Source organism: Coloeus monedula (genome assembly GCF_965178545.1).
Source record: "Coloeus monedula genome assembly, chromosome: 3".
In the NCBI taxonomy this organism is placed as follows: Eukaryota; Metazoa; Chordata; class Aves; order Passeriformes; family Corvidae; genus Coloeus; species Coloeus monedula.
In genome coordinates, this window is record NC_138783.1 from 53,645,681 (window position 1) to 53,668,607 (window position 22,927).

Sequence of the window (22,927 nt, forward strand, 5' to 3'; positions counted from 1 at the left end):
GCTCTCATAATGTGCCTTGAGCAGTCCCAGAAGCATCCATACATGTGTGCAGCCAGGTCTGATTATTCAAATCCTGTTGCCTAGTATTAACTCTCAAATCTATATTTAAGCACCTAAGTAGGAATTACTACAGCTTTCCAAAGATCCTAAGCATCAAGAGCTCTTGTTAAGAGCTCACCCAAGTACTGACCTCCTAATGAATCTGTTTAAACGGTAACATTCACCTCGCTCCCAGTGCAGTGAAATTCAGTACTTCCATGCACTCCTGAACCTCTTCCAGCAAGAGCTGAGCTTGTGAGTGTCCTGTCTTTCAAATCAAAACACAGACTACAGGCAAATACACAAGAGGAGCTATTTCTAAAATCCTGCACTGACTTCAGAGTCACTGTACCCTGTTTTAGAAAAGGCTTGAAAACAGCAGAACGCAGGCTGTGCGTTACAGTTTGGTAGAAATTTGGGAAGAATGGTATTTTTTAAGCAAAACATATCTGGGCATTGAACCAAAAATTAAAACTATCGTAGTACCAAATGGAGATATTTTGATATAATTCTCACTCTCTCCATTTCAAAGCAAGGAAGCCTCTAAAAATTCTGCAAAACTTGAATCTTGCTGTTCTTACAGTCAGAAAGTCAAAAAGTTGCTTTTCCTTTCCACAGCCCAAGTCTTTTCCTTTGCCAGAAGGGCAAACTCATGTCCTGGAGATGAGCAGAACACAGCAACAATATTCCAACTCATAGAAAAAGGCCAACTCTTCGTTTTTCATTTGCTTTCATGTAATTCTCATTTAAAATCAATTTGCATACAAGGCCAGTGTTTTATTTTCATTCTATACCAAATCCTGTATTCATCCTCCTTCCTGTTTGAGTTACAAGGAAATGTGAGAAACAGACATGAGTGTATTTATAGTGCCAATAGTTGCTAATGTGTTTGGGGAGAACAAGGAATAACACACAGGGCTGGAAATGCTCTGTAAATTTCAGCAGCAAGATGGTCATTCGGAATCTTGGACTACAAGTGAGTAGTTCTGGATGAAAATTTAGCAAAAGGTAACTGAAGTAAAATACACTGCAATAGTTCAGTAGATATAAATGACCATACACATTTAATTGGAATAAAGGATTATCTAGGAAAGAATGAAGTTGCTTCAGCAGCATCACAGAACTAGACAGAAAATAGCAGTGGCATCATGTAATCTGCAGGCAACAACTCTCCTTGTCAGGAACGTTCAAATCCTCTTTCTAGCCCTGCAGATGCAGGAGGTAAGGTCCCAGCTCCAAGCTGAGTCATCATAAAACTGCTTGCTCAAGTGAAACAGCACTTATGGCTTATTTGACATTCAGACCCTTTTTAAAATTAAACAATACTGATGGGAAGTTAGTCAAAAGCTTCAGAATGGATGTATGGATGGCAGGAGAGACTTCAGAATCATAGAATGGTTTATGTTAAAAGGGACCTTAGAGATTATCTAATTCCAACCCCTCTTCCATAGGTAGGGACATTTTTCACCAGACCAGGCTGCTCCCAGCCCCATCCAATCTGGCCTTGAACACTTCCAGGGATGGAGCATCCACAGCTTCTCTGGGCAACTTGTTTCAGTGCCTCACCATCCTCACAGCAAAGAATTTCTCCCTAACATCTAATGACAACCATCCCTCTGAGAGTTTAAAGCCATTATTGGTGGCACCAGTCCCAATAGCGAGCCCTAAGGAACATCACTCCCTTGTTATTTTCTGTCACTCACCAGTGTTATGCTGTGCACAAATCTCAGGAATACAACAGCCTTTAATTAAACACAAGAACCAAAAAGCATATCATTCCAATCACTCTGTCATTACCAAAAACTTTAAAATTAACCAATAAATAAAGTTAGTGAAAGGAGGGGAGAAAGGATTAACACCATCCCAACACCAGTGTGGTTCAGGAATTAGCAAAACAAAAGCATTTCAAGTTTTCTAGAGTGGGAAAGATGATCCAACCTGTCAAAATACAGTCCAACTGTGAAGGGTGTAGGAAGTGGAATTTAGACCTAGGATTTTGTATTGTCCAAAGAGTAGTTTCAAATTTAAAAGACAACAGTTCTGATAAATTAAATTTTAAATGCACATTCTACAAAAGCCACACTTTTCAGTTCCTTCTTTTGCAGTACCTACACACACATGGAGACACACGTAAGAAAAGATGACCTTTCCATTTATTGTTTAAAATACAACTTTCAGGCCACATGATCACTATGCACTGACAGTATTTCCATCCATAAGTAATCATCCATTTTGACATAACAATTCTTCATTTCAAGGGTCAGCACTTTCCCAAGTCTCAAATCTCTTGAAGAAGTTCCTTCTTTTCCTCAAAATACTTCTGAAACCACTCAATATGTTCAACCTTCTGCTTAACACTTAGGTATGGGTTTTTTGAAAGCCCACAGATGACTAGTTCCATGAAGTGGCGGATAGGTCCTTCCTTGGGAAAGCCTTCGAGGTGTTTCTCCAGAAAGATATGTTCATGAAATTCAGCATCATCCTCCATCCCTAACAGAAAGATGAAGGAAAAAAAGACAAAGTTGTTATCATAATACAGCAGCAAGTTTAACAAAGTAAAAAATAATATAGTTTGCAAATAATCTTAAATAAGTAACATTAATGGTTCTGCTCACATTTCTAAGAATATGTAATATTTAAATCAACTTTCTGGCTGGTAATCTTGATAAAAGCTGATGCTGGGGTGGAAGTAGGAGGAATAATTCTAACCAAAAATCAATCTTCTTGCTAAAATCCAGTTTGTTCAATACTTAAAAATTTTGATTCATCATTGGTACCACCTTTTAGATTGCAGGCACTTTCTTAGTAAATTTTCAAAGAGAACACTGATTGCCTAAATTCTGCAGAGGATTAAAGAATACAAGCTAGTCTTGAACAAATGAGGCAACCTCATAAAGTATCAAATACTGAACAGCTAACAAACACTTAATGTCCATTCCAAGTCATGCTTTTAACATTCTATTGCTATCAAATGGGCACAGATATTTGTTTTTCTGACATTTTCTGAATATGTGAGTGTATGATGATGTGAAAGTGTTGTGTATATCACCAGCTGCTTTACAGTCATAGCCATCACCAAAGATGATGCATTCAAAAGCCTCCACAGGACATGGGACAAGGGATTATTGGAGATAGGGTAAACTTTTGTTCGTTGTCCTGTGGATTTTTTTGCTGTTGTTCATACTATGATGGTAGAGATAGACTCAGAACATAAATTCGTTCATAGAGAAAAAAGGCTGCTTTTGCCATTTCTAATTTTGAGGGGAAAAAACAAAAGGCAATCTGGGATTTGTAATGAAAGATTTTTCTTCAGTTATATACACATGAAAATTTTTATTTGATCCCAAATTGCTTTCACCCTTAAATAAAAATCTGTTATTAGAGAAAAATATTGCACCACTTCCAGATGACAAAAATGAGAAGTCTATACCATACACATGAGTATGGTGTACATGTTTTTCTAAGCTAGCTAGTTATGTTTTTCTATATTACTTGATAAAATTAAATCAGGAGTATTAAAGTTGTTGTAATTAAGCCACATAAGTCCTAGGCTTCCTTCTTTATAGTAGAGTTTCTACAGTTTCAGAAGAAACAATGCACATCTCTGGGATGGAGAAGTCACTCAGATTGTATTTGTTAAGTCTGTATTACTTTTTTCCTGCTTTAAACTTTAGGCACTGCAATATCTGAAGGAGCTGAGAAATACCTATATTTTTCCTAGAAATACATGAGTGCATCAATACCAGTTGCACACCACATTCATCTCCGTCGTTCTTGAAGAAAGAACGTTTCCTTCTTCAGAAGCCCCCTCCTTGTTCCTTTATGTTGAAAGTTATGATAAAAAACACCAGGTAATGTCAGCTTCAGAAAGCGTGGGTCTGCTGTACTTGGAAAACTACGTCCACGGACAAGAAGCAGTGATGATCCTTTCACTATGCCACCCATGCTGCCTTTCCCCCACCAAGGGGAGGTAGAATCTTACTGTACCTGGATGCTACTGGTTGCTTTTTCAAACTAACAACCTTTCCAGATTTCCATACTTTCACTAGTCTCAAAAATCCAAGAGAACTAAACCAAACAAACTCACTACTGAAAGAATCTGAATAATGCTGACAGTAAAATTTGGCCTTCTGGATGCTCTTCTTCTGGGGACAGTTACAGGGTATCAGGAGATTGTGTCTAATAAATAATTTCACCAATTTTCATCTTTAACCCCAAATAAGCAACTTTGGGTTAAATAAACAATAAAAAAATAAACAATAAAAAAACTCACAAAAATGCAGGTCAGAAGGAAATATTACATTATGTATTCTGCTCTCCCTTTTGCCAAAGACTGTAAATGGTTTGGGGACGAAGTGTTAAGTCCAAATATTTCAGTTAGACCACATATTTTAGTCCTCAAAAAAGTAAAGTGTGCATCACAAAAAAGGACACCACAACTGCCCAAAGCATCAGTGGCTGAAACCTCTGGTGGGAACAGATTAGATGAGATAATGACTCCTCTCACCCCTAGCAAGCCCTGACTCCTGCTGCAAGCCTGTCCCTCAGCCTCTCTTGCACTATCCTCAGAAACTTAATTTGAAAGAACATGCGTGGTAGCAGTCTAAAGTGGAGGATTTTCTTTTTCAACCTCAAAACACAAAGACACCCACTCTCAATATCCGATTTCCAATCCCCCACATACTACAAAACAGAAAGTCTAGGAAATTTCTCTCACTAAAACACTAATCCTTCCAAGACATGACCAACTTTGTCTTAAAGATGTCAATGCAAACACAGATGTGTTTGTCAATCCAAACACAGGGAGTGCTGCTGACATGTTATAAAGATGATTGAGTATTCTGATCTAGTGAAAAAATGTTCCTGTCCATGGCAGAGGGTTTGAACTAAATTATCTTTAAAGGTCCCTTTCAACACAAAGTATTCTATCCTTTTAGGATTTTTAGAATTACATCAATCATACTCTACAGTAGGTCCCTAGAACAGACCCAGAGTTTCTGAAGAAACCCTGACGCAATGGTTGTGTAACTTTGACAGCCTTCTTGGCGAGATGATCCAATATTTCTCTGCTGGGAACAGCAGCTCAGCTAAACAGCAACTAGACAGGACTTGGTGAACTTTTGCCTGCAGAAGCCATCAGAGGCAACTCAGGAATTCATTTTCTGAGACCCTTCTATCACTTGTGCAGTAACAATCTCTGGCCCACCAAAAGCATTTGCTACTCATAATGAGGTGTTAAAGCAAATTAGCACCTACAATCTGCACTGCCCTTTTTAGCTTTTTGAGAAATTACAGCATAAATGCACAGAAATAATAAATGAGGCCAATTTTTTGCCACAGCAATCATAGAGCAGCATTAAAGCTACTTAGAAGCAGGACAGGCAAGCAGAAAGAAGAAGGAGTGAGAACAATGTTATGCAAGCCATACTAATGGTTTGCTAATCTGGTAAAAATTAATCAGAGGCTGGAGAGATGGAGAGGAAAAAAAAGGTAATTTTCTGCTTAACAGTGACTTCAACTGCATTGGACAAGGGAAAGGACATGCAGGTAAGAGCAAACAACAGGGCAGTAAGGTGGGGAGAAGGGGGAAGGGGGAAGACTGCTGCTGGCCACTGTAGCAAGCCAGCATGTCTAGCCACATCTTCAGATGTTCACACCAAAATAATTTCAAAAACCATGACCTCGCCCTGGTACCACAAAGCACAGCACAATGCCTCGGTGCAGCACTCTAATGAGAACACCAGAGATGCTCTGGAGCCAAGAAAAAGAGTTATAAGAGGTTGTCTTTCTTTTTTATATTTAGTTTAAAACTTTAAAAGCTTTCATAATGCTAGAAGTTGAGTATACATGCTTCCTCAACAGAAAATTTAATTGCACTTACATTTTTAAAGCCACATGCTTGTGGCATAGAAGAATAATCACACATTTCTGGATACAGAACAAGGTGAAGTAACGTCCTCCTATTGAGGGGAATGGCTGCTCCAAAATTGCAAAATTAACAGCAGAAAGGGGCATCTTTCTTTTGCAAAGACACTGAAATTACAGCATGTTGATATAGCCGGAGTGAGGTTCTCGAGCTTTTAACTGTGCTTTGACACACCTGACGTGGTTAACAGCCTGTGGCTGGCAGTCTGATAGGACAGCATTTACTGACTTGGTATTTCGCCCTGAGAGGTGACAGGTTTTGGAAGGCTCCACTGGAATTTTCCACATGACTAGTCTTTGTGGACAAATCAATGAAGATTCTTGTTTTAACTATATGTAAAGACTCTTTGTCCGCTCCCCGCCCCATCCCAGACAGCGCGGTTCCAGCCGCACGGCTGCAACAGGGAAACCATTGCCCGCCAAAGACACTTTGTCAACTGATGGCCCCAGACAGCAGGGTTCCAGCCACATTACAACAACACAAAAACCATTGGCCACAGTGGTTTTAAGCTTGCAAAAACATGACTAGAGTATACTTGGACTACTACACGATGGAACAGATCAATCCTGGGAGCAGTGATTAAGTTCTGTGAAGAAACTGCCAAATAGGATGAGAATAAACATTAAGAAACAATGAAGCACATTATTCAATTTGCAACTCAGTATAGGACAGATTTTCAAAGATTCCCAGCTTCAGATATTAACCTGTTTTGCTTTCAGTGACTGAATCATTACAAAGCAGTTCTGTTTGATGTCTTTAAAGTCTTAAAAAAAAAAACCCTAAAACCCACAGCCAAGCTCTCCCTGAAGTTATGAAGTCCCCTTTCCTATACTGCACACTTTGTGTAGTTGTTCTTCACTTCCTTAACATTCACTCTCTCTCTCTGCTGGCATAACTTCACACGGAGCTTTTTTTTTTTTAATGGTAATAAAAGAAAATACTGTGCACAAAGATGCCTAATTAACATAGATGCCCAGAGTGAGTGAATATTGTGACTGTTTATCCTTATGAAACAGACAGAACAAAAGGAGCAAACAACTGTTTAACACTTGGCCTGCCCAGATATGGAACTGGCAGATAGCTGGTTGGGATCTGGCTAGACACTTGGCCCAAGAGCCACACCAAAGAACAGAATCAGCATTATAAAACACGCACAGGAGTTTTAAGATCCCCCAACTTCTGCTAGGAGCTTAATTTAAAGAAATTGCAGAGTAAAAGGTATTATGTAAGAGACTTGAACAGCCTTTTGGTGTTAAACATATCGGGGGGGTAGGGTGGGAGGGAGTTGTCCCCTTTTTGGCAGCAGCCAGTCCTCAGATCAGCCAAACCACCTGCAAGACTTCACCTGAAGAGTGCCAGAATGAGTTCATCTGAAGCATCTCTGATCTAGGACAGTCAGGAAGTTATATTTGTTTAGTATCAAAAGCATGACTCATAGCTGAAACACTGGGTTAAAACAGTCAAAGGTCAAACATGCTCTAATTTTCAGAAAAGATAAATTGAGACAGATAATAAAAGCTCACAGTGCACATACCAACTTCATTGTCAATTGGGAACTCCCACAGTATTCCTTCTTTTGTCCACTGGATCATCTCCTCAAAACCGTTTCGGGGAGGCTGTGCAGTTACTGCTGCAACCTCCTTTGCAAACTCCAGATCCCAAATTGTTGGTGAAGACACTAAAAAAGAAATTTTATAAAGATCTGTAAGGCACCAAAGACTTTTCACTAGCTAAAATAAAGTCCATTAACATCAATCTTTACAGAGACTAGTACTATCAGCTGTGCAAATTTTTCTACCTTAGATACCAGCATCACCTTTCTCAAATGAGAATTCTCTGTTGACAAGAAAGTTCATTAAATTCTGAGGTCCTAGGGGAATATTTATTTTTAAGTCTTTCACATAAAGCAATAAGTTAATTTTTCCACAATCATTCTTCAGTTTTGTCTTTTAAAAACTGTGGATACAACAAATTCTGAACTCGACTGGTGCACTGTGCTAAAGGAATCTTACTTCTACAGGAGTTTTCAGGTTCTTCACAACTACTATTCTCCTCCAGGGAAACAAATCTACAAGTGACAGCAATTCCTTCCCCAACTCTCTTAGCGTCCCAGTTTTTGTCTCTCGGGCTCGAGAAATCATGATTTCCTATTCTTTTCACAAAGTCAAACAGCTCCTTTAGGGATGCACCTTTCCTAAAGTATATATATTTTTTTTTTTTTTAAATCAAAGTGCACTCATATTGCAGCAGTTACTCTTCTTAAGGAGTTCCTGTCCCTCCACCCAGGAGAACTGGTCACGAGCCCAGACTGAACCGCTTCGCTGAACTGAAGGGAACAAGCTGTTACCACAGGACAGGGAGGGACCTCTGGGAGTGCCTTGGGCTGCTGTCGAGTGAGCTGGCCTCAGCTGCACTCCCCTTTGTTTTCCTGTCTCCCTCTGTTATCAACTCACCCTAAGCTCCTTGGAACACAGATCTTCATATGAATTCAGATATTACAGTCTACTTGGACTGGATCATGGCCACCTATTATCATTACTACTAATAATCACCTATTATTTTACTACTCCTGAGTTTAAGTACTTCAGGCCAATATCTAATTTCATCTTTGGCTCAGTGGCTTACAACTCAACTGAATTAAAAAATAAAATCTTCCCCCCTCCTTTAAGAGAAAACACAATGAAAGGGCAAATGGTATTTTTACATACAGAAAAAAAGTGTTTTCAGGGGTTTTTTTTGTGTTAAATCAGAATATACTTAGACAAATTACTCTTTAAGAGGGAAATTTCCAGAACTGTATTACCAAGCTGACTACTTTGATTTGAGGGCTGGAGGCAGGAATAAAATACAGCTATAAGACAACATGAGAAACATACCAGAATGAAACTATTGTCCACATCCTAAAGAAACCAATAAATCCTCTAATAGAGGAAAGCAGAAACTAACTTTTCAAGCTTGCAGTAAAGGTGATAAAGATGTGAAACAGAAAATAATAGTGACATTATATGTTAATAGTTATGAAGAGTATTTTCAGGATGCCAATTTCCTTTCTAGTTAACATTCAAGTTTTCAAAATCAATGCTCAATACTTAAAACAAAACTTGCTTTTCTGTCATCTATTAACAATATTTTAACCCATTATCTCCATTAATATGAACCAAGACAGTGAAAACAAGTGAATCAAGGTATCAAGTATGACACTGGTATTTCCCAAGATTAACGCCCAAAAAAAATGTTTGTCATCCAGCTTAGTCAGCAAACCAAGTAATCAGCTTCCTGGTCCAGAATACCATGTAGATTTCCTCAAGGCTACCTGGAATTAAACAAGGAAGCACCACACAAAAGGCTGAAAGAAGCTTACCTCTTAACATCTAATTATAAATACAATAAAGTCCACTTGTTCTCTTACACAATTTGTACACATTCCAATTTTGTGTTCAAAAAAAAAAAAAGTGCATCTCAGCTTTTACCTGGGGTGACTACTATGAGCCATTGTGTCTGCATTCTGCTCATGCAAGAAAGAAATCTTAAATTCTCACCATTTTACCTGAGTTTGATTCAATTCAAAATCCATTTTCTTGAACACTGCTTTTGTTAAGACAGTTAAAAACAAAACTACATCACTCATCATGATTTTTACATGTAAAATGGACCAATTTTAAGGATATTGGCAGTCTTAAAAACCAGTAAACTGAATTCTATTCTAATAAACAACTTTCATAGAGGTGGCTGTATTCAGAAAGTTCACAGCTGCCTGAAAATATGCAAATAGCACTATTTGACATTTTAGTAAAAAAATTAAGTAATCAAATTAATGCAGTTTCAAGTGTAAAAAGAAAGGTAAAAAACTACCCAGCTAGAATCTGGCAAAAACTTACAGTTCAACTCTTGAAACAGAAACAAATACTCACCATTTGGTAAGTTAGCAGAGAGAAGTACTATTTCTGCTGCTGGCTTTACATAAAGTTCTAAGTCACTACACTGGAATAAAGTCTGTTTTTCAAAAGGGCCTCAGAATAGCTGAGGCAAAACAGCATATTAGAGATCAATGCTAACAAGGCAGTGTCATTATTCACAAAGACACGTGAGGGAGGGAGTTCTTTACATGACTTGCCCATATTCACACACTCTTAACCAAATCCAGCCTACTAAAGCCAAGTGTTCAGGAGTGAAAGCTATCCCTGTTAGGTAGCATTATGACTGTTCCTGCAGAGCTGTGCCATTCAGTGAATATGAAGGTTGGTCACACCTGTTTTGACTTTAGTTCGGTATCTTTTATCTCACGTGAGTTTTGGCATGTATATTTGGTGGATAAGGAATTGGTTGAGTAGTCACATCCAGATGGTCCAAGGCTCTTTCCAGACCATGCACTCAATGGTCAAGAGCTCCATGTCTGGATGGAGACCAGTGACAAAGTGGTGTCACTCAGGAATCCATACTGGGACCCGTATTGTTCAGTGTTTTCATCAACACCACAGCCAGTGGGATTGAGTGCACCCTCAGCACATTTGCAGGTGACACCAAGCTGACTGGTAAAGCTGACACACTGAAGGACAGGATGCCATCCAGAGGGATCTGGACAACCTCAAAACGTGGCCCCATGGGAACCTCATGAGGTTCAACAAGGCCAAATGCAAGGTGCTGCACCTGAGTTGGGGCAACCTCCAGCATCTACACAGGCTGGGGGATGAATGGACTGAGAGCAGTCCTGTCAAGAAGGGTTTAGTGACACTGGTGGATAAAAAACTGGACATGAGCCAGCAATGTGCATTCACGGCCCAGAAAGCCAACTGCAATCATAAAATGAAGCCTGGCCAACAGGTTGAGAGAGAACATTCTGCCCCTCTACTCTCATGAGACCCCACCTGCAGTGCTGCATCCAGCTCTGGGGTCCTCAGCACAGGAGGGACACGGACCTGTTGGAGCAGGTCCAGAGGAGGGCCATGAAGATGACTAGAGGGATAGAACACCCCTCCTAAGAGGAAAGGCTGAGAAAAGCTGGGGTTGTTCCTTGTGGAGAACAGAAGGCTCCAGGCTGACTTTATTCAATCTTTTCAATACTTAAGGGGAACTTGTAAGAAAGATGAAGACAGAATTTTTTGTAGGGCTCACTGCAACAGGACAAAGAGCAGTGGTTTTAAACTAGAAGAGGACAGATTCAGACTAGACAAAAGGAATAAATTTTTGCAAATAAGGGTGGCAACATACTGGAACAGGTTGCCCAGAGGGGTGGTAGATGCCCCATCCCTGGGAACATTGGGTGGGGCCCTGATGAACCTGATCTAGTGGAAGAGGTACCTTCTCATTGCAGGGGGGTTGGAATCAGGTGACCTTTAAAGGTCCTTTCCAACCCAAACTTTCTACAATTCTAAACATACATTAAGGACTTTACAACAGGTGAAGCAAGGAGTCATTCGTCAGTCACAGATGGGATCTTCCCAGCTCCATCTGGAACACTAAATAAAAGGCCCCACAGCAATCCAATGTGTAGTCCTGGATTTCTACTACCCTGCTTATGTGTAGCCGCCTGCAGGGCATGTTTGTTTCCTTGGGATCACAGCCTCGCATTTCCTTGCAACTTGACCAAATAAGCTGGAGCCAACATACCCATCCTCCAGGCTGGCTTTACACACACAGAAATAACATTGACCTTTGTGACAAAAAGCCAGTTATACCCTTTAAGTTCATGTACAGAGTGCCCTGATCAGCACAGAAAACCTTCCATTACACTGCATGGAAGTTTCACCTGGTAAAAATCACAGCTACATCAAAGTAGTAATTTCTTTTATCAGTCTGAAAGCAGAAAGTGAACAGGTCATGTCTCCTCACAAAAATCTCTTGATATTCTGAAAATGCAGAACTTAGCCTCAATGCACTCTTCATTACTGAATTTCCACTAACCTATTTTCAGTGCGTCCTCCGGTTCTGTAGAAGCCTTGGTGAATATATTAAGCCTCTTTCCTACTTTGAGACTTCTATAAACAAAAAAGAAAACCGATATTTAGTATTTCACAACACCTCACAACACTGCCAGATAGCAAATTAAAAAGCACAAAATATTTTCATGAACTAACAGATCTCTGGAGACACACACACACACAAAAAAAAAAAAAAATAGTGACTCTCACTAAATCTTCAGGCTTTTAATCAGAGAAAGTGTTTATGACTTTATTATTCATCTGTAACAGAGCTTCTCAAAACATTTCCGTGTGAAAGAACAAGCATAAATCAAGCACTGTATTTGCAGTCAATTTTAACTGGAATATTTGGGAATCTGAACAAAGGTAAACAGTATCAAACCACAGTACTTAAGTGATTTTACAAAGTTGCGACTATCGGAAGACTTGGGTTCTTTCCCTGAAAAAAAATATTGCACAATTCAGGAACGGAAAAGGCAACAGCTAAATCAAGTAATTCCTGCTTTATGACATAAATAGCCCTTTTGGAAGATTACACGGCCACCTTCTTTGCCCTACAGCAAAGAGTCAGAGCATATCCCTATGGTATACTTTCAATAGCATCACCCTGATGCTGTCTCTTCTGAATATAAACATATTTCACTCTGACCATCTATTTTCAATCAATTTATCATTACCATAAGCTTATTCTAAAAAAAAAAAGAGTAATTAAAAATGCAATAGTTCAACAAGTAATCAAATTTTTATAAGTTAAAACAAAAACCAATGCCTTTAGAATCAATTATGCTTTTAATCATACCAACTTCCAGGTTTCCACTGAAATTCTAACAGTTCCTACATTTTGTTATTACATACCCACTGTTACCCTGGCAAGATTTACCCTTTCTGACCTTAAAAATCTACCCTTCTGAATCTACTGGAGATTTCTAATGGTCTCAACTACTTCTGCAAACCTGCTCTTGTCATATTACTTTTTAGTGATGAAACTACCCTGGATCTATTTCAGTACAGAGCAATTTAGTTACAGAGCCTTAAAAGAATGTTGATTTAGGATTATGTTTTCCTATCTGTGTGTAACTCCCAATGACACTGGCCAAAGATACATGCATGTCTTGGAAGAACATTTATTTTAAAATGACAAGTTTAAGTTACTATAAAGCAACATCACTCATTTCATTGCAATGTACTAACTTGACTTAAACTTAGGTATTCTTCCTAACCCATTCTTTTCCTACTATCAGTTAATAAGTAAATCCATTCAATTTTCAGGTGTGCAGCAGGGAATTTAGGCCTGAAACTGGAGACAGTTTACTCATTACAGGGATTTAAAAAACTATTTTAAGGTGCTGTTTCTGAAGCTACATACCAAGTACAGTTCCACCACACACAGAATACTGAACACCTGCTCACCCATAAACTCAGGTTTTTCCTTTGTTACCCAATTTCTGTCTTCACCATGATCTACCTAAACACAAATGCTTCCCTCAATTTCCAGGCCCTAACCCCACAAAAGGGATTCATTTGAAAAGTAAATTAATGACAAGAGAAGTTAATCTTACTAAAAACTTCTAGAGAAACAATACATTGAGAAGGAATGCAGTGATGAGCTGCCACGGGAAAATGGAAAGACTGCAGGAAAGAAAGCACAGTTTACAGGAGTAAACCAAAAATGTAAGAGCACTCCTCAATTCACTAAAAACAGAGTGGCCACATAATGCAGCAGCAAAATAAAGTTAAGGAATACCCTGAAATCACAGGTAAATTATAAAGTTAATTTCATAGACAATTATAACAACACAGATAATAAAAAAATCAATTACAGAATAAGGTGGTAATAAATAAATAAATAAATAAACCAACTTTAATATCTCTTTAAAATCCCAACAGAATGGATGAAACTTTTCTAAACATGGAACTTTATCAAGTTTTCCACATGAGGAAAGCAAGCTTTCAAAGCCTCCATTTCCCAAGAAGTTAAGAAAGTGACATAAAATTGTATTATGCATAGGCAAGAATAATTTAAACTAGTTAAGCACAATTACATTTCAGCACCAAATACTTTTAATTATCTAAAATGCAATATTAAAAAAATGCACCTTATTTAATTAGCCATTCACCATTAAATACCTTGTTCTCACAATTTATTTCAACGCTAACAGTACTTTTCTTGAAAAATACTTCAGCAATTTCTTTAAGTTCTTAAGTATTGCAACATGAATATGTACAAGTAAACTTAAAGTATTATCCACTAGAAACTGCATGCCTTCTATTGGAAGTGAACACAGCAAAAATACCTTCTGGAGTCAATAGACTGAGCTGATGATCTTTCAGGCCTTATTCTTCGACCATCCTCATCCAACTGCAAGGAAATGCGACCGGATATCCTTGCACTCCTCTGAGCTGGGGTCTGCCTTTTAACTGTCATTTCTGAAATAACGTTGCTGAAATTAAAAACATGAAATGTAAAAACTCAACAAATTGAAAAAGCAAGGAAGTTTGTCATATGTATTAACCAGGAACTCTATTCTCAATTGGTTTCATAAGCTTCTATGAGACAGAATTATATATTCCTCACAAAATATATCCATCTTTAATCCATCAAACATTCAAGTCTGATGTTTTAAACTATTTGTTGCATTCTGTATATGAAAAGTGGTGCTTTAGCCTATTTAATCTACAATGAATGCCTTCTTTTAAATTATTTAGTTTCTAACTAAAAAAAAATCATAAATCTGTATACCAATATTCACTGAGTGTACTAGGTATGTTGTGCTTAAGCAAATGGGGAATTTCTCTGGGTACAAGAAACAGGCTGAAATAGGGAGGCAAAAATCACCAGCTTTTTGGACAGGAACCAACACTGCCCAGGGACAGAGCTGTGCTGCTGCAGACCAAAAGGAATCTTGCCTTCACACATCAGCTGACATGGGCCAATCATGCCACCCTAATAAGTAGGTCACCTTTCCTGATCCACTGCAATCTGTTGCATTGCATAATCATATTACAGCATTAACAGACCACATCTTCCTTCGTAATTCTGGGGTGAAAATCATACATGAAGAGCAAATGCTCTGATCTCTTCCAGCACCGTACACAGCTCGTTCTGATCACAAAGGGCAAACCACGGCCCCTTTCTGCCCCTGCCCGCGAGCTCCCTTCACTGGTAACTCTGCTGGCTGGCAAAGGCCAAGCTGGTAACTCTTCCTCACAGCCTTCTCTCCACCCAACCACTTCCACTCACACACAGTCATCCCAAACTGCAGCGTTCAAGTTTTAAGACATAAACATGGTCTCAAAAAATAAAAATAGGCCAAGTCAAAAATGCTGTTTATCCATTTTATGAAAATGTGAATGAAATTCAAACTATGCTTTTGGCAGCTTAAGTCAAAAGAGATTTTACTGACAAGAAAGAAATACTTCTGGAAAATTGTAAAAGCTAATTGCCACAGAAACACAGCATGATTTCTCTTCAGTCTAAGATGTGGTTTCAAATGGCAGAACAAGAATAGCACAGCTCTTCTTGTACCTACTCTGAAATAAAGGCATCTGGAAACAAGTTTTAAATAGTTCCATTTTAATTTTAAATAAAAAGCAATCTCAGATTAGTTGCATATCTCACATTAGAAATTACTCTATGAAATGGCTACTGGCATTAGTAAGCTGGTGCTGGGCCAGTGGCTTGACACACTTATGAGGGTCAAAGGGACATAATTCCTAAGGTCAGCCACACACAGCCCAGCCCAACAGCTTGACTCAGCTGTGACCTAAAAGGCTGGTGTGTTCCCGTGCTTCGGGGCAGTCGGGATTGCTCAGAGAAGCCCTCTTCCCTGACTTACTTGCAGTTTTGCACTGTTGATGTGGAAAGACTACACTACCAAGCTATCAGAACACAGTCAATGGCATCATGTTCCTCACCAGGAAATCCTAATGTCACCCCTACCGTTGGTAGGTGTATGAATGTTTCTGGCAGCAACATTCATCCCTCATTAAAAGTGCACCTGTACTAACAAAAGTAAAACTACAAAGATTTTTTAATGCCTTTTGAAATAAAAAACATCAGTTTAAGAAGTCACACTGCAACCCCAGTGTACCCATAGTGATTAGATATTACATACTACCTCATGTTCCAACATGATGTTAAAAACTGAAGTTCCTAAATACACCTGCCTTCCAGAGATGAGAAGTGGTAGGACTTTTGTAATAACCACAGACTCTCTCTCTTTCATGATTATCAGCCAATAATTATAATATTTAAAACGGAGACCCAAGGAGCTTTGGATATATTCTAGCCAAAGCTCTGAATTACTTTTCTTGTTCACCCAAAACAGGAGCTCAAATTGTAGGGCTGCAGATTTTATTTTGGTGCAGCGCTGTTGTGATTTCCATCGAGTGAAACTTCAGCCCACACTGAGAAAAATAAATTCCTGTATCGTTAATATTTTCCCCTCCTAGACAGGAATGCCCTGTCCTCGTGCTTGCTACAGCAATGAGATGACTGCATACAACAGTGACCTCTGGAGGTCTTTCCACAAGCCTGGTAAAAATAATTTGTACAAAAGATCTGGACAACATACAACTCATTACATACTATAAATCACAACAGCAGTATTCAGCTTTCTGCGGTTCAGCATATGTGGCTCTACTGCTTGTGAAAGTATCTAATTTTTAAATATTGTAAATAACTGAGGAATATATATTGGCTTTTAAAACGTGACAGTATATTGAATGCAAAACCTTTCTAGTAAAAGATGCAAAGCTAAATTGCAGGTATTCTACTGTCAAATAAAACTCAAAATAATCATGTATGAACAAAAGTGAATGCTTTCTAATATATTAAAAACACTTTCATGAATTTTGTGGATTGAGGTATCATGGAGCACAAATCATGCAAAATCAAGTCTGAGTGCTGCTGGGCTTTGTAAAAAACATTTTTAAACACTAGTCAGAAACCTGAAAGTACTGTATTTATCTCAAAGAACTAAAAGTCAGTACTAACTCTAAAATGTTATTATAACCAAGTTTTTTATCATGAAAATCAGCACAATTGCTGATCTTTCTTGAAAATTCACCCACTGATAAGAGTTTCTGGTACCTAACTCTTAAGGAAGAAAACTAAAACTTTTCAGCAAATGGCGGCAGGAGGAGGAGTGTATTTGCTAGGGGAAACAAGCTACGTCACAAAGCTGCCTCAGGGAATAGAACTTGCCAACTTAAGCCAGCCATGACACTCCAAAAAGGCTGGTTCTGGTTCAGGAAAATGCATTTTTTTAACGACAGTGCTTCATCCCCAAGCACGTCATAAAATATTGTAACATCATATCTTAACCCATCAAAGAAAAATATAGAGGCACTATATAGCTTTTAAATTTCTGAAGAATTTAAACTCTCTTTCAAGAGAAAAAAACCCTTTTTGCTTTGACTACGACTTCCTTAGTCACCGTCTTTCTTCCACTGCAGCCAGAGCAGGGTCAATGCTTCAGGGAAAGTGCCATAGGTGATGAGAGAGTGAGCCTGTGATGCCAACAGGCAGGCAAACCACACCTAGACAGGAGCATGTGCACCCCAGGGAAGGGAGACAGGCACATTCCAGGTTAGCCATTGCACAGATTAGCTCAGTCAGTATCTCCATGGTCCTCCAACATCTCAGGTACTCAAGTACATACGAATTACATTTGAGTTGGCCACCCACAGCCCATGCCACTTTAAGACATTTGTGTATTCTGCCCTTCTAAAGAGCCCAGTGACAGAGAGGGAACAAGCTCCCTGGTAATTAACAGTTTAATGAACATACGCTCTACATAAACAGTCCTTATATCTGAAGAACAGATATTTTGCTTAATGAAGTTATTCAGTGAGCATTGGACACCCCAGTAGAGACACTGCAATCATTTAACTCAACCTGTCAGCAAGCATCTGTCTCTTTCTTCCTTAATTTCCACTCAGGCAGACATCACCCACAAACATCATTAGCTCTGTTTGCAGTACATTGATAATCATTCCAGCAGATCCTTTACTGATCCCTACAAGTAATAGTACACATAACCTACATATAATAATAGATGGGTTAAGCTCAAATCCTTGGTTGGGACAAATTCACTTTCACAGAATAAAACTAAGATAAGCAGCTTGCAGTTTGCACTGTAAACAGACATAAAGAAAGGTTTCACATTCGTAGTTTGGTAACAACCCAATTTTCTGTTTGGTTCAGCATTTCACCTGGATTTAATGCCTCATTTTCTGAGTAGTTATTTGAATGCTAGCTGAAAAAAAAACAGAATGAAAAATCTGTCTTTAGCCATCATCCAAAAGAGCCGCACAACTGTTTGAGTTTCCAAACAAATGTTTCTCATCTGTTTGAAAGCCACACTGGAAACACAGTTAAGCCAAGAGATGAGTTTCATGCGTTGACTGGAAAGTTTTGAAAGGAAGGGTGGGGCTATAAACAGAGCTGCTCTAGCTCAGCTCTGCAGAGCTGTCATGAAAATTCACCAGTCCAGACAGAACGTCTGAAACGTCTACAAATCCATCCATTGTGTGAGAATTTTGGGAGCTTGTGGCAAAAAAACCCCGACCAAACTCACAAAAAGAGCTGTTATTTTGCTAGCTTCTCCAAGAAAGCAATGATCCTGTCCAAGGAAGCAATTCTGTTTCTGCAAAAACATTTTAGAAAGATAATGGCAAAATTTAGAGTTTGGTATAGCCAGATCAATAATGTTACTAATATTCATTAATCCCAAGGATAAATTGTCCAAAGGTATCTTTTACGGCCATCTTTCAAACACAGAAGGCAAGTCACCTTCAGGATGACATTGCAAAATCAGAATTTCAAACATAATTGAGAAAAACAATCAATACACAGACCATATGTTAACAGTTCCCCCCTTCTTCTGTTTATCTGTGGTTTCTTCATGTCTTCTTAGTTGTGCAAGGAGTTCTGATTCTGTCTGTTTCTTGTTGCGTGGAAGGGAAGATGCAACCGCAGAAGCAGCCTTCACCAGCTCTGGATTTAAAGGCCTGCCTCTGTAAGAGACACAACAGACACAGAAACAAACAAAAAAAAAAAAAAGCCTTTAATATATTTAAATTGTCATTTCTGTACTGCCATTTTATATCTTAATAACTCAGAAGCTATTTAGATATTTTCCCAAATGGGGGTGGGCAGCCGGACAGGCAGGTTTGCCCCATACTGCTCTAATCATGAAATGCTGAATGACTCAGACAAGCTCTTGTTCCCCAGCCCGGGGAAATGGCAGCTCTGTGCCATTGCACAGCCCCTCAGACACAGCTTGAAGACTACTGGCAGCACAGACCTGCGGGGTGATAAACATGATGTAACACATTGTGGACAGGAGCAGCTCCAAAGACTTAATTCTTAATTTTTTTTTCCTTTTTCCTCCATTTCATTGTATTTTATCTGAACAGCATTTCCCCTGCCCCATTAAAATAACTTTCCACAGCTAATGCTACCTTTCCACAGTCTCACTGTAGAAAAAGGCAGCATATGGTAGACAGCACGCAGCATCTTTTTCCCAGATTCTCCCCTCTGATTTACTCCAGTCTACAACTGTGCACCACACTCCCTCACAAGATTCTTTTCCACTCTTGGAAATGGCATTTGATGGTTTATTTTGTCCTAAATAATGAAAAAAAGACTGAAATAAGGATAAAGCGGGCTAAGAAAAGTGTGTCACACTGTACCGTTGGGTGTCTTCTGTAGTTCCCTGAGGCACAGAACCTTCACTGTCCGGGCCTTCCAACTTGTTCAGGGCTTGCTTTTTCCTCTCACTGGCTTTTAATTGTTGGAGTTTCTTCCTGTAGCTCACTTCCACTTTCATATTACTAATAATGTCTAACAGCTGCTGCTTTGGTGTTTCTGCTCCATCCTCCTGTCTCTTTGATGCCCCTCCAGGTGTGCTGTCTTTGGAAGCAGCAGATTTATCTTTGTCAGTAGAAAGCACGCTGCTTGTGCTGAAGAGTTCCTGTTTGCTAGATGATATACAAAGTTAGACAGCAGAAGTTACAAATAGAGTCCAAGGCTGAATTTTGTAAACCTACAAAAAAACCCAAAACAACAGTTACAACTGTCTAGGCCCAACTGAGTGCAACCTGAGTATGTTAAGTACATGTCAAAACATGTACCTTTTGACTTCTAAGAAGGGCTGGGACACCATTTCCAACTCCTACTTATGGTTTCCTCATCCAAAATATGAAGTAAACAACTTTACACACCATTTATTTGTGGAGGAAATACAAGAACTTAAAACTTTTAAAGTATTTCTGCATTAGGTAGCAGAGCAAGTTTAAATTTACTGGTACCTGATACTTAAATTCATTGGTACTAGAGAAAACTCACCTAAACTCTTAAAATGAGTCAATAAAGAGATCACTGCCAGCCATCTGAAAAAAGACTGTACACACACACTTAACTTCACATGTTTTCACACTTGTGGCACTACTACAGATCACATTCCCCCACTCTGCAACATGGATTCTGCTGCAAGGTAACCGAGCAACAAACAGAAAAGTTATTTGGGTTATAGCTCCTCTGCTCAGTTTAGCACATCATTGCAAAGAAGCTGAAACTGACAGTGCAGCTGAGGATGTGAAGCCAGGGACAGCATGAGCTGCTCAGAAGATTCTGCTACACAGACACAAGAGCATTCTCTAGAAAAACTGTCATAAAATTCAAAGAACTGTTCTCTGTAACATTCTAAAATGAAGTATTTAAACCTTTACATTCACAATAACTTACTTTGTTTAAAAATCACCCTCAAGTTAGAGAAATAAAGAGAAGAAGTAAACATTTATTTTGACTCAAAATAAAAAACTTCAACAGATCTTAAAACATGTCCACAAATCTGAAGGAATTGTGACATACCTCTCCTCCTCACACACATCTCTCTTTGGCTAAAAGAGGAAAATCTGCCAGCTTCAGCAGGCATTACACTTGGGTCACTCTACACTTAATAAATTGTCAGCATTAAACCCTAAATTTCAATGCTGAGAAGCAACAGGAAAACTTAAGGATAAGCTTCAGAACCTCCTTACTGGGAAGATGGTAGGAGCCCTGCTGTCTTATACTGCACTGTTCTGCACAGGTCTTTGACAAACTCCTTTGTCATTAATTCAGGCTGCATGCTCCTTAAAACTATGTAACCATTCAGAAATCATAGAAACATAGAATGTTAAGGGGTTGGAAGGGACCTTAAAGACCACCTAGTCCTAACACTCCCTGCCATAGGCAGGGACACCTCCCACTAGACTGCGTCACTCAAGGCCTTGAACACTGCCAGGGTTGGGGAATCCACAACCCCCCTGGGCAACCTCTTCCAGCATCTCCCAACCCTCAAGCCAAAAGCATTTCTTCCTAATACCTAACCTAAATTTCCCCTCTTTCCATTTGTACCCATTACTCCTGATGTAATTTGTACCCATATTCCTGACAAAGAGTCTCTCTCCAGCTTCCCTGTAGGCCCCCTTCAGATACTGGAAGGTTGCTGTGAGGTCTCCATGCAGCCTTCTCTTCTCCACACTGAACAGCTCCAACTTTCTCAGCCTTATCTTTGCCTACAGCGTCAGAAAAGCACAGCAAGACAGAAAGCCTCAGGCACTTAAAGCCAGCAGTACATTGCATCCCTGTATTTCACCCACCATCCAGTTTGCCTTCTGCTGGGGAGCTTGGCCTCAGAGAGCAAACACGGCTACCAAAGAACCCGAGCTGCTTTGTACATGAGGCCATCACAGCATCGGTGCATGTTCAAAAATATCGAGGAGCTTCGAAATAAAAAAAAAAAAAAAAAAAAAAAAAATGAACGCACAACCGAGCTGTCATTAAAAGCAGTTTAAAAATCTTTTAGTAAAAACGAAAAAGAGCTCCCAAATACTGCTCTCAGCCCGTGCTTTGGGCAGGTACAGCAGTGCCCAACAGCAGCGCCGCTCTGCAAAACTACAGGTCACACATGCTCCAAGACAGGAAGGCCGGCAAGGAAAGCAGCACGAGAAACATGGCCCACGCCACTCCCCTCTACCCGACTCCGTTCCCCGGTGCCCTCTCCCCACCGGTGTCACCGCCACCCAACCCCGGCAGGACAGGCGAACCCCGTCCCTCTGAAGGCCGCGCCTTGGGGCACGGCCCGGCCCCACGGCAATGCCCGGCCAGCGCCGGTACCGTCGGCCAGGCGAGGAAGAGGGGAGGACGGTACCTGTGGGGCCGGCCGTGGGGCCGCACCGCCGCCGCCCCGAGCAGCCGCGCCGCGAGGCCGCCGCAGCCCCGCACGCGGCCCCACATCGCGGCACCGCCACCCGCGGCTGCGCCCCGCGCTCCCGGCGCCGCCGGCCGGCAACAGGAGCCGCGCACGGGCGTTCCGCGCAGCAGCGTTCCGCCCGGCCCCGCCCGGGAGCCGCTCGCTGGCAAACCCGTCCCGGACGCGGGCTCTGTCCCTTGCAGCTTTGCCGCTCGGCGGCAGGAGCTCAGGGGTGTTAGGAGAGCACTGCCAGCGGATCGGGGGAATCCTGTTCTGCTCAACCCTGCTGAGGCCACATCTGGAGTGCTGTGTCCAGTTCTGGGCTCCTCTGTGCAAGAGAGACATTAGGGTAGGGCACGCATCCTTCTGAAAAATGGTTCCAAAATGTCCCCAAGTCTTCACCTCATTAGTGCAATCTACTCTGGAAAGGCCAGCACTGTCCCATCTCTTGCAGCTGACCGTAGCACATCAGTACACAAACCATTGTCCCTGCGTAAGGCCTTGCCTGCAAAAGCCATTGCACTTTTTCTCCATGCCCAAGCCCACGTGGTAGTGTCCTGCTTGACCCACCTCTCCAGACGGTCTGAACAACATCCACTGCAAGGTGCTGGGTGAGTTTTGATGTTTCTGCAGCTCTGGCTGCTATTCTGGGACAATATTTGCCACAAACTGACATTAGTCCTCCTGGACAATGAGGATTTCAGTATGAATTAGGAACGGCTAACTGGCTTACAGAGAACAAATGTTTCTCTGGTTGGCTGGAGATGGTATAGGGCCCAAGAGATAGCCTTGGACTGCTG

At 40.3% G+C, this 22,927-nt stretch overlaps 1 protein-coding gene across 1 annotated transcript; it reads right to left on the minus strand.

Annotated features, from left to right (window-relative positions):
- Positions 1–2,170: 2,170 nt before the first annotated feature.
- On the minus strand, positions 2,171–22,211 carry MRPS31 (mitochondrial ribosomal protein S31). The gene is made up of 7 exons (XM_082278116.1): positions 22,086–22,211; positions 19,582–19,869; positions 18,745–18,903; positions 14,178–14,324; positions 11,867–11,940; positions 7,500–7,643; positions 2,171–2,529 (listed from the first exon to the last, which is right to left on the minus strand). The coding sequence occupies exons 1-7, from the start codon at positions 22,169–22,171 to the stop codon at positions 2,318–2,320; spliced, it is 1,110 nt and encodes a 369-aa protein (XP_082134242.1). The 5' UTR covers positions 22,172–22,211; the 3' UTR covers positions 2,171–2,317.
- Positions 22,212–22,927: the final 716 nt, after the last annotated feature.

What these genes read in the sequence shown, in the direction of transcription:
- MRPS31 (XM_082278116.1), bottom strand. Translation starts at nt 22,171, where the DNA reads ATGTGGGGCCGCGTGCGGGGCTGCGGCGGCCTCGCGGCGCGGCTGCTC. An exon ending in CCCCACGGCCGGCCCCACAG is followed by an intron (nt 19,870 to 22,085) that starts GTACCGTCCTCC and finishes TATATCATCTAG; the next exon opens with CAAACAGGAACTCTTCAGCA. An exon ending in GGGGGAACTGTTAACATATG is followed by an intron (nt 14,325 to 18,744) that starts GTCTGTGTATTG and finishes TTTTAATTTCAG; the next exon opens with CAACGTTATTTCAGAAATGA.